This window comes from Salvelinus fontinalis, chromosome 42 (genome assembly GCF_029448725.1).
Source record: "Salvelinus fontinalis isolate EN_2023a chromosome 42, ASM2944872v1, whole genome shotgun sequence".
NCBI classification, from domain to species: Eukaryota; Metazoa; Chordata; class Actinopteri; order Salmoniformes; family Salmonidae; genus Salvelinus; species Salvelinus fontinalis.
Window position 1 is genome coordinate 3662054 of NC_074706.1, and position 17502 is coordinate 3679555.

Below are 17502 nucleotides of genomic sequence, written 5' to 3' on the forward strand. Positions count from 1 at the left end.
TTCTCGTCCTCTCCTCCCCTCTCTCTCGTGCTGTTCATCTCTAAGTGTGGAGGTGATTAGCATCCTTGGCGCCCTGCTGCTTCTCTGTACAGCATCACTGTAATGTGTGTTTGTGGGTTAACTTGTCTCTCTCTGTGTGTGTGTGTGTGTGACTATAACGGAGTATGGAATGTGGTTTAAAAACAGTTTATTCTGTGTGTGTCAGGTTAACTCTGTCCTTCCTCTTTGTGTGGTGCAGGTGATTTAACCCTGTCCTCTCTAATCAGTGTGGTGCTAGGTGGTTGAACCCTGTCCTGTCCTCTCTACTCAGTGTGGTGCTAGGTGGTTGAACCCTGTCCTGTCCTCTCTACTCAGTGTGGTGCTAGGTGGTTGAACCCTGTCCTGTCCTCTCTACTCAGTGTGGTGCTAGGTGGTTGAACCCTGTCCTGTCCTCTCTACTCAGTGTGGTGCTAGGTGGTTGAACCCTGTCCTGTCCTCTCTACTCAGTGTGGTGCTAGGTGGTTGAACCCTGTCCTGTCCTCTCTACTCAGTGTGGTGCTAGGTGGTTGAACCCTGTCCTGTCCTCTACTCAGTGTGGTGCTAGGTGGTTGAACCCTGTCCTGTCCTCTCTACTCAGTGTGGTGCTAGGTGGTTGAACCCTGTCCTGTCCTCTACTCAGTGTGGTGCTAGGTGGTTGAACCCTGTCCTGTCCTCTCTACTCAGTGTGGTGCTAGGTGGTTGAACCCTGTCCTGTCCTCTCTACTCAGTGTGGTGCTAGGTGGTTGAACCCTGTCCTGTCCTCTACTCAGTGTGGTGCTAGGTGGTTGAACCCTGTCCTGTCCTCTCTACTCAGTGTGGTGCTAGGTGGTTGAACCCTGTCCTGTCCTCTACTCAGTGTGGTGCTAGGTGGTTGAACCCTGTCCTGTCCTCTACTCAGTGTGGTGCTAGGTGGTTGAACCCTGTCCTGTCCTCTACTCAGTGTGGTGCTAGGTGGTTGAACCCTGTCCTGTCCTCTACTCAGTGTGGTGCTAGGTGGTTGAACCCTGTCCTGTCCTCTACTCAGTGTGGTGCTAGGTGGTTGAACCCTGTCCTGTCCTCTACTCAGTGTGGTGCTAGGTGGTTGAACCCTGTCCTGTCCTCTAATCAGTGTGGTGCTAGGTGGTTGAACCCTGTCCTGTCCTCTACTCAGTGTGGTGCTAGGTGGTTGAACCCTGTCCTGTCCTCTCTACTCAGTGTGGTGCTAGGTGGTTGAACCCTGTCCTGTCCTCTCTACTCAGTGTGGTGCTAGGTGGTTGAACCCTGTCCTGTCCTCTCTACTCAGTGTGGTGCTAGGTGGTTGAACCCTGTCCTGTCCTCTCTACTCAGTGTGGTGCTAGGTGGTTGAACCCTGTCCTGTCCTCTCTACTCAGTGTGGTGCTAGGTGGTTGAACCCTGTCCTGTCCTCTCTACTCAGTGTGGTGCTAGGTGGTTGAACCCTGTCCTGTCCTCTCTACTCAGTGTGGTGCTAGGTGGTTGAACCCTGTCCTGTCCTCTCTACTCAGTGTGGTGCTAGGTGGTTGAACCCTGTCCTGTCCTCTCTACTCAGTGTGGTGCTAGGTGGTTGAACCCTGTCCTGTCCTCTCTACTCAGTGTGGTGCTAGGTGGTTGAACCCTGTCCTGTCCTCTCTACTCAGTGTGGTGCTAGGTGGTTGAACCCTGTCCTGTCCTCTCTACTCAGTGTGGTGCTAGGTGGTTGAACCCTGTCCTGTCCTCTCTACTCAGTGTGGTGCTAGGTGGTTGAACCCTGTCCTGTCCTCTCTACTCAGTGTGGTGCTAGGTGGTTGAACCCTGTTCTGTCCCCTCTACTCAGTGTGGTGCTAGGTGGTTGAACCCTGTCCTGTCCTCTCTACTCAGTGTGGTGCTAGGTGGTTGAACCCTGTCCTGTCCTCTCTACTCAGTGTGGTGCTAGGTGGTTGAACCCTGTCCTGTCCTCTCTACTCAGTGTGGTGCTAGGTGGTTGAACCCTGTCCTGTCCTCTCTACTCAGTGTGGTGCTAGGTGGTTGAACCCTGTCCTGTCCTCTCTACTCAGTGTGGTGCTAGGTGGTTGAACCCTGTCCTGTCCTCTCTACTCAGTGTGGTGCTAGGTGGTTGAACCCTGTCCTGTCCTCTCTACTCAGTGTGGTGCTAGGTGGTTGAACCCTGTCCTGTCCTCTCTACTCAGTGTGGTGCTAGGTGGTTGAACCCTGTCCTGTCCTCTCTACTCAGTGTGGTGCTAGGTGGTTGAACCCTGTCCTGTCCTCTCTACTCAGTGTGGTGCTAGGTGGTTGAACCCTGTCCTGTCCTCTCTACTCAGTGTGGTGCTAGGTGGTTGAACCCTGTCCTGTCCTCTCTACTCAGTGTGGTGCTAGGTGGTTGAACCCTGTCCTGTCCTCTCTACTCAGTGTGGTGCTAGGTGGTTGAACCCTGTCCTGTCCTCTCTACTCAGTGTGGTGCTAGGTGGTTGAACCCTGTCCTGTCCTCTCTACTCAGTGTGGTGCTAGGTGGTTGAACCCTGTTCTGTCCCCTCTACTCAGTGTGGTGCTAGGTGGTTGAACCCTGTCCTGTCCTCTCTACTCAGTGTGGTGCTAGGTGGTTGAACCCTGTCCTGTCCTCTCTACTCAGTGTGGTGCTAGGTGGTTGAACCCTGTCCTGTCCTCTCTACTCAGTGTGGTGCTAGGTGGTTGAACCCTGTCCTGTCCTCTCTACTCAGTGTGGTGCTAGGTGGTTGAACCCTGTCCTGTCCTCTCTACTCAGTGTGGTGCTAGGTGGTTGAACCCTGTCCTGTCCTCTCTACTCAGTGTGGTGCTAGGTGGTTGAACCCTGTCCTGTCCTCTCTACTCAGTGTGGTGCTAGGTGGTTGAACCCTGTCCTGTCCTCTCTACTCAGTGTGGTGCTAGGTGGTTGAACCCTGTCCTGTCCTCTCTACTCAGTGTGGTGCTAGGTGGTTGAACCCTGTCCTGTCCTCTCTACTCAGTGTGGTGCTAGGTGGTTGAACCCTGTCCTGTCCTCTACTCAGTGTGGTGCTAGGTGGTTGAACCCTGTCCTGTCCTCTCTACTCAGTGTGGTGCTAGGTGGTTGAACCCTGTCCTGTCCTCTACTCAGTGTGGTGCTAGGTGGTTGAACCCTGTCCTGTCCTCTCTACTCAGTGTGGTGCTAGGTGGTTGAACCCTGTCCTGTCCTCTACTCAGTGTGGTGCTAGGTGGTTGAACCCTGTCCTGTCCTCTCTACTCAGTGTGGTGCTAGGTGGTTGAACCCTGTCCTGTCCTCTCTACTCAGTGTGGTGCTAGGTGGTTGAACCCTGTCCTGTCCTCTACTCAGTGTGGTGCTAGGTGGTTGAACCCTGTCCTGTCCTCTCTACTCAGTGTGAATGGAGCAGTGTGAGAGTGCAGCCTCTCTCCTGGCCTCCGTGCGGGAGCAGGAGCGTCAGTTTGAGCGTCTGACTCGCGCTCTGGAGGAGGAGAGGAGGTGCGGAGGCACCCTCCCACGCCCTCCCCCCAATCTACAGGTAAAGCCCTCGCCCCCATGGGATCATCCATCACCCCCATAGTATTCATGGGATCATCCATCACCCCCATAGTATTCATGGGATCATCCATCACCCCCATAGCCATCATGGTATCACACATTCCATCACTTCGTCCTACCTTGTTTCATCACGTTTAACCGTCCTTAACTATCCATGCCGTCGCCTCCATAGCTTCCGTTAGGGTTGCAACATTCCGATATCTTCCAGGAGGGAATAAGCAGGAAATTGGAGGATTTCCGGAAAACCTGTGAAATGTTTCATGAAGTTCACAGAATTTTGCAATCCTGGCCCCCATGATGTCACCCATTGCCTCACCCCAACCGGCTTACCGTCGTCTCGTTCCATCATTGGTCAACCCTTCCTGTAGCCATCATTGGTCCGCCCTATCATGACCGTCCGCTTCCATCCCTAATGCTGTCAGTCTGGCCTCTGTCCCAGGCCATGGTGGAAACAGCCTTTTGTCGAACTCCCCCCAGGTCATCTCTGGGGATGTGCATGCCATGTGAAGGTAGCCTGGTCCCAGCCCTGTGTCTAACTCCCCCCAGGTCATCTCTGGGGATGTGCATGCCATGTGAAGGTAGCCTGGTCCCAGCCCTGTGTCTAACTCCCCCCAGGTCATCTCTGGGGATGTGCATGCCATGTGAAGGTAGCCTGGTCCCAGCCCTGTGTCTAACTCCCCCCAGGTCATCTCTGGGGATGTGCATGCCATGTGAAGGTAGCCTGGTCCCAGCCCTGTGTCTAACTCCCCCCAGGTCATCTCTGGGGATGTGCATGCCATGTGAAGGTAGCCTGGTCCCAGCCCTGTGTCTAACTCCCCCCAGGTCATCTCTGGGGATGTGCATGCCATGTGAAGGTAGCCTGGTCCCAGCCTTGTGTCTAACTCCCCCCAGGTCATCTCTGGGGATGTGCATGCCATGTGAAGGTAGCCTGGTCCCAGCCTTGTGTCTAACTCCCCCCAGGTCATCTCTGGGGATGTGCATGCCATGTGAAGGTAGCCTGGTCCCAGCCCTGTGTCTAACTCCCCCCAGGTAATCTCTGGGGATGTGCATGCCATGTGAAGGTAGCCTGGTCCCAGCCCTGTGTCTAACTCCCCCCAGGTCATCTCTGGGGATGTGCATGTAGCCTGGTCCCAGCCCTGTGTCTAACTCACCCCAGGTCATCTCTGGGGATGTGCATGCCATGTGAAGGTAGCCTGGCCCCAGCCTTGTGTCTAACTCCCCCCAGGTCATCTCTGGGGATGTGCATGCCATGTGAAGGTAGCCTGGTCCCAGCCCTGTGTCTAACTCCCCCCAGGTCATCTCTGGGGATGTGCATGCCATGTGAAGGTAGCCTGGTCCCACTTCTGGTTGTTTTTGCAGTTACGCATTGCAGCAGACTTGTGGTACAATTGTTTTTGTGGCAGTTCGGTGTTGACATGTGAAATTCTCATATAGGCTAGAGAGAAATGTCATATTATAAACCTGGCTAGAAGACATTCCTAAGGCTCATATGTGATAAAACATTATACTGTATTTTCAGTGTTAATAAACCCAGTCCATGGCTGATCCTGTGGTCAGAATATTACAGATCGTTCAGATAGTAGAATTTAAGTATTTAGTTTGAGAATGTTAGCTGTTAGCTAAATGCTAACGTGTGAAAATGAACATAAACAAATGGCAAAGACAGGCAAATCCAGCTCAACGTTATACAAGCACTGCTAGTAGCTACTGAATGTCATTGTTGGTGCTATTCTGAAGGAAGAGCTGCATGTGTACACTGAGCAGAAGGGAGAACAGAGGAGGGAAAATACACTTTATTTTTACAAATAGTATACCACTGCCTGCTTGATTCATAACCGGTTGGGTTTTGTCCAATCCCTGTTCTAGGTTACTGTTTACCATGTCCACTTCCTGCTTAGGGAAGCCTGACACAGTCAGACACTATCTGGACGTAGTGACCACATAGCTTTAGATTACTTGTGAACGCACACTGTCTGGTAAGAAAACACACTGAGGTGTGTCATTTTACCACCTCAGGCATTTGATTAACACACTACACGTAAAACACGTAGTCTTGTCTCGTCTCAGGGTTGGTCTGGTCAGTCAGTGTTGTATCTCTGGAGAACAGACAGGGTTGGAATGTGCCTGGTCTTCACCCTGTTTACAAACCTGACACACACACATACACATTGAGAACCCCACTGAGACAGACACACACACAGCCAACTGACAACCCACTGACAGGTTCTCACACGCCCTGCTCTCTCTGAGGCTCTTTCTGTCTTGCTGGCTGCAGTGTTGCTCTGAACCGGTCTCTCATCCTCCTCCATGACTCACCCATTCTGTCCATCCATTCATGTTTTTTTCATTCGCTTCATCAATTGTTGGATTGTTTGTCTATTCTGTACTTACTGTATTTCTGCTTAAATGTCTGGGGTTGACTGAATGGGACAGTGGTGTTGTCTGGGGTTGACTGAATGGGACAGTGGTGTTGTCTGGGGTTGACTGAATGGGATAGTGGTGTTGTCTGGGGTTGACTGAATAGGATAGTGGTGTTGTCTGGGGTTGACTGAAGGGGATAGTGGTGGAGTCTGGGGTTGACTGAATGGGACAGTGGTGTTGTCTGGGGTTGACTGAATGGGACAGTGGTGTTGTCTGGGGTTGACTGAATGGGATAGTGGTGTTTTCTTGGGGTTGACTGAATGGGATAGTGGTGTTTTCTTGGGGTTGACTGAATGGGACAGTGGTGTTGTCTGGGGTTGACTGAATGGGACAGTGGTGTTGTCTGGTGTTGACTGAATGGGACAGTGGTGTTGCCTGGGGTTGACTGAATGGGACAGTGGTGTTGTCTGGGGTTGACTGAATGGGATAGTGGTGTTTTCTTGGGGTTGACTGAATGGGATAGTGGTGTTTTCTTGGGGTTGACTGAATGGGACAGTGGTGTTGTCTGGGGTTGACTGAATGGGACAGTGGTGTTGTCTGGTGTTGACTGAATGGGACAGTGGTGTTGCCTGGGGTTGACTGAATGGGACAGTGGTGTTGCCTGTTGTCTGGGGTTGACTGAATGGGACAGTGGTGTTGTCTGGGGTTGACTGAATGGGATAGTGGTGTTGTCTGGGGTTGACTGAATGGGACAGTGGTGTTGTCTGGGGTTGACTGAATGGGATAGTGGTGTTGCCTGGGGTTGACTGAATGGGATAGTGGTGGAGCCTGGGGCTCTGATGTCATGACATTCTCTCTGTGTCCTGCGTTAACCTGCTCCTCTGAATGTTTGGAATAACTCTGCTCCTCCTGGCCCTGTGGTTGACACACACACACACACTCTGTCCACTTGTGTAAACAACCCCTGTCTTCCCCTCTGCTCTACAGAATGGGCGTGCTTCTTGTGATGCGGACATAGAGAGGCTCACACTGAACGAGGGATACGTCAACGGGACACATGTAAGCTGTGTGTGTGTGTACAGGAACATGTCTTCCTCTTTGTCAGTTGTGTGACTGTCTTTATGTATCTGTGTGTGTGATGTGTTCACCTGTGTTAATTAAGTTCGCTAGTGTGGATTTGTGTGTGTGTGTGATAAATTGTGTGTGTGTAACGGGGTCTGTCTCCGTTCTTCAGTACAGGATGGAGCCTGGTCAAGTTGTCCAGGAGACGGTTACCGTGGAGGAGGACCCTCACGAGGTGGCCCCCGTCATCTCCGTGGAAACCAGCGAAGATGGCACCACTCGCCGCACAGAAACTACGGTACTACCTTTACTAAAACACACACACAGTTGACACTTGAGGATTGTGAATGACATTAGCTAATTGACTGACTTTTTCTGCCTCCACACCCCTTACTTTCTCTCACTTATCTTTTTCTCCCCTCCTTTTCCTCTCCAACCTCTCTACCCCTCCCCTGACTCATGTCATCTCCATGTCTGACACTAACCTCTCTCCTTTGACTCATGTCAACGCCATGTCTGACCCTAACCTCTCTCCCCTGACTCATGTCATCTCCATGTCTGACACTAACCTCTCTCCCCTGACTCATGTCATCTCCATGTCTGACACTAACCTCTCTCCCCTGACTCATGTCGTCTCCATGTCTGACACTAACCTCTCTCCCCTGACTCATGTCGTCTCCATGTCTGACACTAACCTCTCTCCCCTGACTCATGTCGTCTCCATGTCTGACACTAACCTCTCTCCCCTGACTCGTACTGTCATCTCCTCCGCGTCTGACACTAACCTCTCTCCCCTGACTCATACTGTCATCTCCTCCGCGTCTGACACTAACCTCTCTCCCCTGACTCGTACTGTCATCTCCTTTGTGTCTGACACTAACCTCTCTCCCCTGACTTGTACTGTCATCTCCTTCGTGTCTGACACTAACCTCTCTCTCCCCTGACTCGTACTGTCATCTCCTCTGTGTCTGACACTAACCTCTCTCCCCTGACTCATACTGTCATCTCCTCCCCCTCTCCCCAGGTAAAGAAGGTAGTGAAGACTACCATGACTCGTACAGTCATCCCCTCTGTGTCTGACAACCTCTCCCTGGATGGAGGGGGGTCTATGACAGGTGTAGGGGGTTACACCACCCCCATGGAGCGGGTCTACAGACAGCCAGGTCCTCCCATGGATTATCCCACCAACACCGTGCCCCGAAACTACCACTACGGACCCCCGGGGGGGTACGAGGACTATCGCCAGGGCCCTCCTCCCTCCATAGGGGAGACATACGCCAGCCTGAGCAGGGGAGCGCGCATGGACGACCGCTACAGGTAGGATCTGTTGTCTCTTTAACCATAGACGTAGAGTTGGGAGACAACGGGTATATCCTCTCCTTTCTCCCTCAACTCTTCTCTCCTCTCTACTTCTCCTCTCCTCCAGGCCAGCTGATGGGTACCGGACCCTGGACTCAGGATACAGAGCCATCAGCAGGAACCAGCTGGACCCATACGCAGCACAGCCACAGGTGGGTCGTATGACCAGTGTGTTGGAGCTGTCAGGACTGCAGAGTGTGTATTAACATGATGTATTGTCAGGTGGGTCGTATGGGCAGTGTGTTGGAGCTGTCAGGACTGCAGAGTGTGTATTAACATGATGATATTGTATTGTCAGGTGGGTCGTATGACCAGTGTGTTGGAGCTGTCTGGGCTGCAGAGTGTGTATTAACATGATGATATTGTCAGGTGGGTCGTATGACCAGTGTGTTGGAGCTGTCTGGACTGCAGAGTGTGTATTAACATGATGATATTGTATTGTCAGGTGGGTCGTATGGGCAGTGTGTTGGAGCTGTCAGGACTGCAGAGTGTGTATTAACATGATGATATTGTATTGTCAGGTGGGTTGTAAGACCAGTGTGTTGGAGCTGTCTGGACTGCAGAGTGTGTATTAACATGATGATATTGTATTGTCAGGTGGGTCGTATGACCAGTGTGTTGGAGCTGTCAGGACTGCAGAGTGTGTATTAACATGATGATATTGTATTGTCAGGTGGGTCGTATGACCAGTGTGTTGGAGCTGTCTGGACTGCAGAGTGTGTATTAACATGATGATATTGTATTGTCAGGTGGGTCGTATGGGCAGTGTGTTGGAGCTGTCTGGGATGTAGAGTGTGTATTAACTTGATGATATTGTATTGTCAGGTGGGTCGTATGACCAGTGTGTTGGAGCTGTCTGGACTGCAGAGTGTGTATTAACATGATGATATTGTATTGTCAGGTGGGTCGTATGACCAGTGTGTTGGAGCTGTCTGGACTGCAGAGTGTGTATTAACATGATGATATTGTATTGTCAGGTGGGTCGTATGACCAGTGTGTTGGAGCTGTCAGGACTGCAGAGTGTGTATTAACATGATGATATTGTATTGTCAGGTGGGTCGTATGACCAGTGTGTTGGAGCTGTCAGGACTGCAGAGTGTGTATTAACATGATGATATTGTATTGTCAGGTGGGTCGTATGGGCAGTGTGTTGGAGCTGTCAGGACTGCAGAGTGTGTATTAACATGATGATATTGTATTGTCAGGTGGGTCGTATGACCAGTGTGTTGGAGCTATCAGGACTGCAGAGTGTGTATTAACATGATGATATTGTATTGTCAGGTGGGTTGTATGACCAGTGTGTTGGAGCTGTCTGGACTGCAGAGTGTGTATTAACATGATGATATTGTATTGTCAGGTGGGTCGTATGGGCAGTGCGTTGGAGCTGTCAGGACTGCAGAGTGTGTATTAACATGATGATATTGTATTGTCAGGTGGGTCGTATGACCAGTGTGTTGGAGCTGTCTGGGATGCAGAGTGTGTATTAACATGATGATATTGTATTGTCAGGTGGGTCGTATGGGCAGTGTGTTGGAGCTGTCAGGACTGCAGAGTGTGTATTAACATGATGATATTGTATTGTCAGGTGGGTCGTATGACCAGTGTGTTGGAGCTGTCTGGGATGCAGAGTGTGTATTAACATGATGATATTGTATTGTCAGGTGGGTCGTATGACCAGTGTGTTGGAGCTGTCAGGACTGCAGAGTGTGTATTAACATGATGATATTGTATTGTCAGGTGGGTCGTATGACCAGTGTGTTGGAGCTGTCAGGACTGCAGAGTGTGTATTAACATGATGATATTGTATTGTCAGGTGGGTCGTATGACCAGTGTGTTGGAGCTGTCTGGGATGCAGAGTGTGCATTAACATGATGATATTGTATTGTCAGGTGGGTCGTATGACCAGTGTGTTGGAGCTGTCAGGACTGCAGAGTGTGTATTAACATGATGATATTGTATTGTCAGGTGGGTCGTATGACCAGTGTGTTGGAGCTGTCAGGACTGCAGAGTGTGTATTAACATGATGATATTGTATTGTCAGGTGGGTCGTATGACCAGTGTGTTGGAGCTGTCAGGACTGCAGAGTGTGTATTAACATGATGATATTGTATTGTCAGGTGGGTCGTATGACCAGTGTGTTGGAGCTGTCTGGGATGCAGAGTGTGTATTAACATGATGATATTGTATTGTCAGGTGGGTCGTATGGGCAGTGTGTTGGAGCTGTCAGGACTGCAGAGTGTGTATTAACATGATGATATTGTCAGGTGGGTCGTATGGGCAGTGCGTTGGAGCTGTCTGGGATGCAGAGGTTTGTCCCGGAGCCGTACGGTCTGGAGGATGACCAGAGGAGTCTGGGATATGACGAGGCAGACTACGGCATGGGACCGGCCATCCACTACGGAACAGTACCACGCAACCAACAAGCCTTCAACCACGGACCGCCCCGCAGGACAGGGTACATGCCCCAGTGTGTGTGGAGGGAGTGTGTGCAGTAATATCTGGTCTCCTTCTCTGTATCCCTGGTTGTTTATTCAGTCAGTGTAGTGTCCACTCCCTACTAACCCCTACCAGTGTAGTGTCCACTCCCTACTAACCCCTACCAGTGTAGTGTCCACTCCCTACTAACCCCTACCAGTGTAGTGTCCACTCCCTACTAACCCCTACCGGTGTAGTGTCCACTCCCTACTAACCCCTACCGGTGTAGTGTCCACTCCCTACAAACCCCTACCAGTGTAGTGTCCACTCCCTACAAACCCCTACCAGTGTAGTGTCCACTCCATACTAACCCCTACCGGTGTAGTGTCCACTCCCTACTAACCCCTACCAGTGTAGTGTCCACTCCCTACTAACCCCTACCAGTGTAGTGTCCACTCCCTACTAACCCCTACCAGTGTAGTGTCCACTCCCTATTAACCCCTACCGGTGTAGTGTCCACTCCCTACTAACCCCTACCGGTGTAGTGTCCACTCCCTACTAACCCCTACCGGTGTAGTGTCCACTCCCTACTAACCCCTACCAGTGTAGTGTCCACTCCATACTAACCCCTACCGGTGTAGTGTCCACTCCATACTAACCCCTACCAGTTTAGTGTCCACTCCCTACTAACCCCTACTAGTGTAGTGTCCACTCCCTACTAACCCCTACTAGTGTAGTGTCCACTCCCTACTAACCCCTACTAGTGTAGTGTCCACTCCCTACTAACCCCTACCGGTGTAGTGTCCACTCCCTACTAACCCCTACCGGTGTAGTGTCCACTCCCTACTAACCCCTACCGGTGTAGTGTCCACTCCCTACTAACCCCTACCGGTGTAGTGTCCACTCCATCACAGGAGTAGTGTTCACTCCATACTAACCTCTTCTCTCCCCTCCCAGGAGCTATGAAGGGACTCTGGATGGAGACATGAGTGGAGCAGGGGACATGTACTACTGGGGAGGTGCACCCCTGGCCCAGGGAGAGAGGGGTAGCATGGCTTCATTGGACAGGTGAGACTCCTTGGTGGGGTATTGTAGATATATCAGGGGTATTCACATCCAAGCCTGCAGGTCCGGACCAGGGCTTAAAATGAACACCCACCACCTGCCAAACGCGGGTACATTTTGTCATTGGTGGGTCAGATGTCTGTTTCACCAGCCATGTTGGTGGGTGGCCAGGGCTCCACAGTGCCAGCATGTCACTCACATTTGTGAATAAAAATAGTCAAGTATGATTTAATGCTGCAGTAGCTATTTTCAAAATATTTCTGCAGTTTTTGTTTCATAGCTGGTAAATGAATCACACAAAGTCAAAGAACTACGAATCTTATAGCCTATTCCACCTCGCACTGTGTGCACGTCAGGAGCTGAGTGAAAGATTCATTTTTAGAAGCTTTGTGCACAGGCATAAACGTTGGTCCAATTTCCTTGAAGATGAAGTCTACTGAAGTAAGACTTTGTCCTTGTGTTTCCTGGCTATTTATATTTGTTTTGTTCACAAGCTTGGTTGTTTTTCAACGTTTGAGTTTAAACTGCTAGGAAAGAGAAGACAACCCTGCTGCTTGTCAGACTCAATCTCACGGGACAAACATGACTCCAGTCGCGTTACCATGGTAACCTCCCGTCCTTAAAGGGGCAGGGGATCATTTTTGTTAAGTGTCAGGTCACAAAAAATGAAATTAAACAATATGCCACATTACTTCTTTAACAGTAATACATTTATTGTTTTAGAAACATTACAAAGCGTGCTCATCTGTGTTGTTGGATATAATTTACGGGAGGAAATATTTTGGATGGTAAAAAAAACTGAGTGGCTGGTAGATCTTTAAATCTACCTGCCACAGTGGCTGGTGGACCAAAAAGTTAATTTTAGGACCAGTCCGGACCACTGCTGTTTTTCTGTTCTACCTGATAATGAATTGTACCCACCTGGGGTCCCAGGTCTAAGTCAGTCCCTAATTAGAGGGGAGGAATGATATTCAACAGTGGAACTGGATTCAAGGTCCAGATTTGGAATTTGCCTGCACTACTGTAAGTCGCTTTGGATGAAAGTGTTGAATATATTCTCTTACCTGATTGGCCAGCACCCTGAGGAAAGGCCCCACCACTTCCTGGAGACAGCCGGAGCTGCCGGAGGTCATCGCCATGCTCAACTACAGACTGGACCCCGTCAAGAGCAATGCTGCCGCATACCTGCAGCACCTCACCTTTAAGAACGACAAGGTAATATATATACACCTGCAGCACCTCACCTTTAAGAACGACAAGGTAATATATATACACCTGCAGCACCTCACCTTTAAGAACGACATGGTAATATATATACACCTGCGACCTATATATATCTATATCTTTTATATATATATATATATATATAAAAACTCACCTTTTTAAGAACGACAAGGCAATATGTGACTTGCTCTATGATAATCAATCACATTGACCCCAAAACCATTTGGAGTTTTAGACCGTGCTGTAAAGAAGAGAATGGTATCTTTTGTAAGGAGGCCAACATGATCTCTCTACTCCAAATATCCAACGAGTTGCATGTCATTACATGTTGAGTCCCCACACCATGTTTTTGAGAGAAATTAGGTCAAAGTTTGCAGTTCGTTTTAAGACCTTTATTCAAATAATGAATACGAAAACACAAAACATGAAATCCAGTGACATGTTCTTTCTCTCTCTCACACACGCGCTACATATACATTCCCTCTGGCTCTAACTATACTGACATTGTTGTTGCGTACACATGTATACGTGACCACATTTGTACACATACAAGCAACAGAATGTATTGGCTGCATTCACTTAATGTTCACACGTGCACATACATGACAGAGAAACACTTGGAAAGACTAAGGGTCACAACCATATGTGCAAAGACTACATGCGGCGTGCACGTGTTTGAACATGTACACACACACACACACACGTGCACATATCATGTAGTCCCTGCACATATTATGGTTGTGACCCTTCGTCTTTCCAAGTCAGATTCCATTTGGAGAGGCTTGGGAGGATAAAAAATGAATCAGTTGCCACGTTAAATAATATATCTTATAATTTCATGTCACAGAGAATGTGTATATATTCAAACACATTTTCCCTATGTCACACGATCCTGGGGACAGCACATGCAGATGTTCCCAAACGACCCTCTCACAAACCCAGGACCTGACACCCATGACAGTCACACAGAGTAAAGTACATCTGAATAGAGCTAAACCAGAGAAGGGGATGGAGGGGGTGAGAGGTAATACGGGTCAGAGTAAGCTCTGGTCTCTCTAAGCAGCAACTAAAAGGAGAAACGTTAAAGACAATATGACCGGCACCAGAGTACAGACTGACCATCTCTCTGGGTCCGATTCATGTGGGCCTTGATTAGTCTTTGCCGCTGGTCCACTGGTTTGAGCTGTTCAACGTTCCATGCAAATATAAGTATCAAGATTTAGGAAAGCACTCACCATGATCACGCATCAAAGTTTTGCACTTGGGCTACACAGAAGGTCTGACATGTCGGCCTCTTAAATCCATCCTGGGCGCGGCATCGCGTGGACATCTGTCAAATTGTTGATGTAGTGGATGACTCTCTGAATGTCGTCGTAGGACGGCACCCGTCTGCTGGTAATACAACCACCACACCGCTTCTTCAACCACCACACCGCTTCTTCAACCACCACACCGCTTCTTCAACCACCACACCGCTTCTTCCTTGGAGCCACACCGTGTTCCTTCTAGAACCTTATCACTGCAGTCAGCTTGTCTGTAGAAATTCTGAAACAAGAAAGTCAATTATTTAAAAGTGCTGAACAGTCATTCTGAAAAGCACTTTTTTTCTCTCCTGGCTAAATACCAGGAAGTTTGAAAAGACAGGCTGAGTGGGTGTGGAGCTTATATTCATGAGCTCGCCTTGACTGACAGCTCTTTGAAAGCCTTTGTCAAGCAACTTGGATGCAGTGTTGCAGTAAAATCACCTCAAGCAAATGTGGTGAAACACAAAGAACCTCAAACAATATTGCATCAATTATGGAATTCCATCAATGATATGTTTCTATATATTTTATATACATCTCCTGTTTTAGAATGTATTTTGTGATGTGGTTCACAGCAGCACTGACACATGTTGACTTGACAACTGCGTCTGAGTTTGAAAGAGACCCCCTCTTTGTTCCATGCTGACTGAAGACCCAGCTAGCCAGTATCTAGCGAACACCAGACACAGATGAAAGGGGAAACGCAGAAGTATCTTTGCCATCGATGAATAGGGTGAACTCTAATTATATTTTCTGAAAACCTACAGTCACATTTTGGCCCCAGTAGAGTAGCTATCTAGCTCCTATCTGCTCCTCTGCAAACACGCCTTCTCCCATGTTGGTTACAAGCTCCTTTTTGAACTGACTGTTTCCTTGCAGAGGTTTCTATGGTACCAGCGATCTTGACAATGAGCACTAGATGTTTTTCATCAGAAAAGACGAATAGCAATGTATAATTATTTAAGTCCGTCAATGTCATAATCTATTCTAGTCGATACATTGAAATGCATGCGTGAACACACACACACACACTTTTATTAGTATTGTAAATGGGTCATGTTTGATATTAAGATATTTGGTTACTGTAGAGGGCCATTTCATGTATTTATGTAACCTGTCTTGGACAAATATAAACACACACACATTTATTATTTCTTTTGTCCCCTCTCTGCATTGTTGGGAAGGGCCGTAAGCAGGTCACTGTTAGTCTACACCTGTTTACCTGTAACGTGTACGCTAATAATCAGGAAGCAGGTTCAGGGAGGGAATTTAATAAATCAACATGGGACAAAACAAGAAACACAAGTAGTGTACAGACATGGAACATCTAAACAGAAACAATAACGCCTGGGGAATGAACCAAAGGGAGTGACGGATGTATTAGAGGTAATCAAGAAGGTGATGGAGTCCAGGTGAGTCTCATGAAGCGCAGGTGCGCGTAACGATGGTGGCTGGTGTGTGTAATGATGAGTACACTGGTGACAACGAGCGCCAGAGAGGAGGAGCGCGAGTAGACGTAACATTAGCCCAATCATGTGACTAATAAACATTTATTCTATTTGACAAATACATTCCCCACTTCTCATGGTCAGTCACTCCCTCAACTACAAACACACACACAGGTCCCATAAGTTACTAGCTACATAGAAATCTAGGTTGCATGGGCAGAACATCCCCCACTTCTCTCTCTCTCTCTCTCCCATGCCACACATTCACTCTCACACATACACACACACACTTGGCTTTAATACACACAAGGTAATATATTCACCTATAGCACCCACCTCACCTTTAAGAACGACAAGGTCATATCTTTATCTATACACACTTCCTTTATATACACAAATGGTACCTGCAGCACCTCACCTTCACACCCACAGCTTTACAGCCCCTTGCATATCTATCTCAATTACCTCGTACCCCTGCACATCCACTCTGTACTGGTACCCCATGTATATAGCCAAGTTATCATTGCTCATTATGTATTTATATACTTTTGTTATTAAGTGTTATTACTTTTCTATAATTTTTTCTATTTTCTTTCTCTGCATTGTTGAAGGGCCCGTAAGTAAGCATTTCACTGTTAGTCCACACTTGTTGTTTACGAAGCATGTGACAAATAAAATTAGATTTGATTACCCACACACCCTTTATCTAGTCATAAATACAGCCATGCTGCGGGCTACCTAGCTACTGTCTTTCATGTCAGAATGAGAGCCACACACAACCACTAACACCTCTCCCTGGTCCCCTCCCTTCTCTCTCCCTCGTCCCCTCCCTTCTCTCTCCCTCGTCGCCTCCCTTCTCTCTCCCTCGTCCCCTCCCTTCTCTCTCCCTCGTCCCCTCCCTTCTCTCTCCCTCGTCCCCTCCCTTCTCTCTCCTTCCTCTCTCCCTCGTCCCCTCTCCTTCCTCTCTCCCCCCTCCAGGTGAAGACAGATGTCCGTCGTATGAAAGGTATCCCATCCCTGGTGTCCATGTTAGACAACCCTAAGAAGGAGGTCCACCACGCCGCCTGCGGAGCGCTCAAAAACATCTCTTACGGACGAGACGCTGACAATAAGATCGCCATCAAGAACTGTGATGGAGTACCGGCCCTGGTCAGACTGCTGAGGAAGACCAGAGACCAGGACCTGACTGATACTATCACAGGTAATACTACTGCGGTTACTACTAGTGTACTACTGCGGTTGCTACTAGTGTACTACTGCGGTTGCTACTAGTGTACTACTGCTGCGGTTACTACTAGTGTACTACTGCTGCGGTTACGACTAGTGTACTACTGCTGCGGTTACGACTAGTGTACTACTGCTGCGGTTACGACTAGTGTACTACTGCTGCGGTTACGACTAGTGTACTACTGCTGCGGTTACGACTAGTGTACTACTGCTGCGGTTACGACTAGTGTACGTACTACTGCTGCGGTTACGACTAGTGTACGTACTACTGCTGCGGTTACGACTAGTGTACGTACTACTGCTGCGGTTACGACTAGTGTACGTACTACTGCTGCGGTTACGACTAGTGTACGTACTACTGCTGCGGTTACGACTAGTGTACGCACTACTGCTGCGGTTACGACTAGTGTACTACTGCTGCGGTTACGACTAGTGTACTACTGCTGCGGTTACGACTAGTGTACTACTGCTGCGGTTACGACTAGTGTACTACTGCTGCGGTTACGACTAGTGT

General features: G+C 48.9%; 1 protein-coding gene across 5 annotated transcripts in view; it reads left to right on the top strand.

Moving 5' to 3' along the window:
• ctnnd1 (catenin (cadherin-associated protein), delta 1) overlaps positions 1 to 17502 on the top strand; it is a 53544-nt gene that overhangs the window by 11086 nt on the left and 24956 nt on the right. For 4 of the 5 annotated variants that reach the window (XM_055909921.1, XM_055909919.1, XM_055909922.1 and 1 more), the window contains exons 2-10: positions 3361 to 3503; positions 6872 to 6943; positions 7119 to 7244; positions 7971 to 8263; positions 8373 to 8457; positions 10570 to 10760; positions 11678 to 11788; positions 12862 to 13000; positions 16740 to 16962. In XM_055909921.1, the coding sequence (XP_055765896.1) occupies positions 3366 to 3503; positions 6872 to 6943; positions 7119 to 7244; positions 7971 to 8263; positions 8373 to 8457; positions 10570 to 10760; positions 11678 to 11788; positions 12862 to 13000; positions 16740 to 16962 (1378 nt within the window). In that variant the 5' untranslated portion in view covers positions 3361 to 3365. The remainder of the gene's footprint in view (positions 1 to 3360; positions 3504 to 6871; positions 6944 to 7118; positions 7245 to 7970; positions 8264 to 8372; positions 8458 to 10569; positions 10761 to 11677; positions 11789 to 12861; positions 13001 to 16739; positions 16963 to 17502) is intronic. The other variant, XM_055909923.1, reaches the window with a different exon arrangement.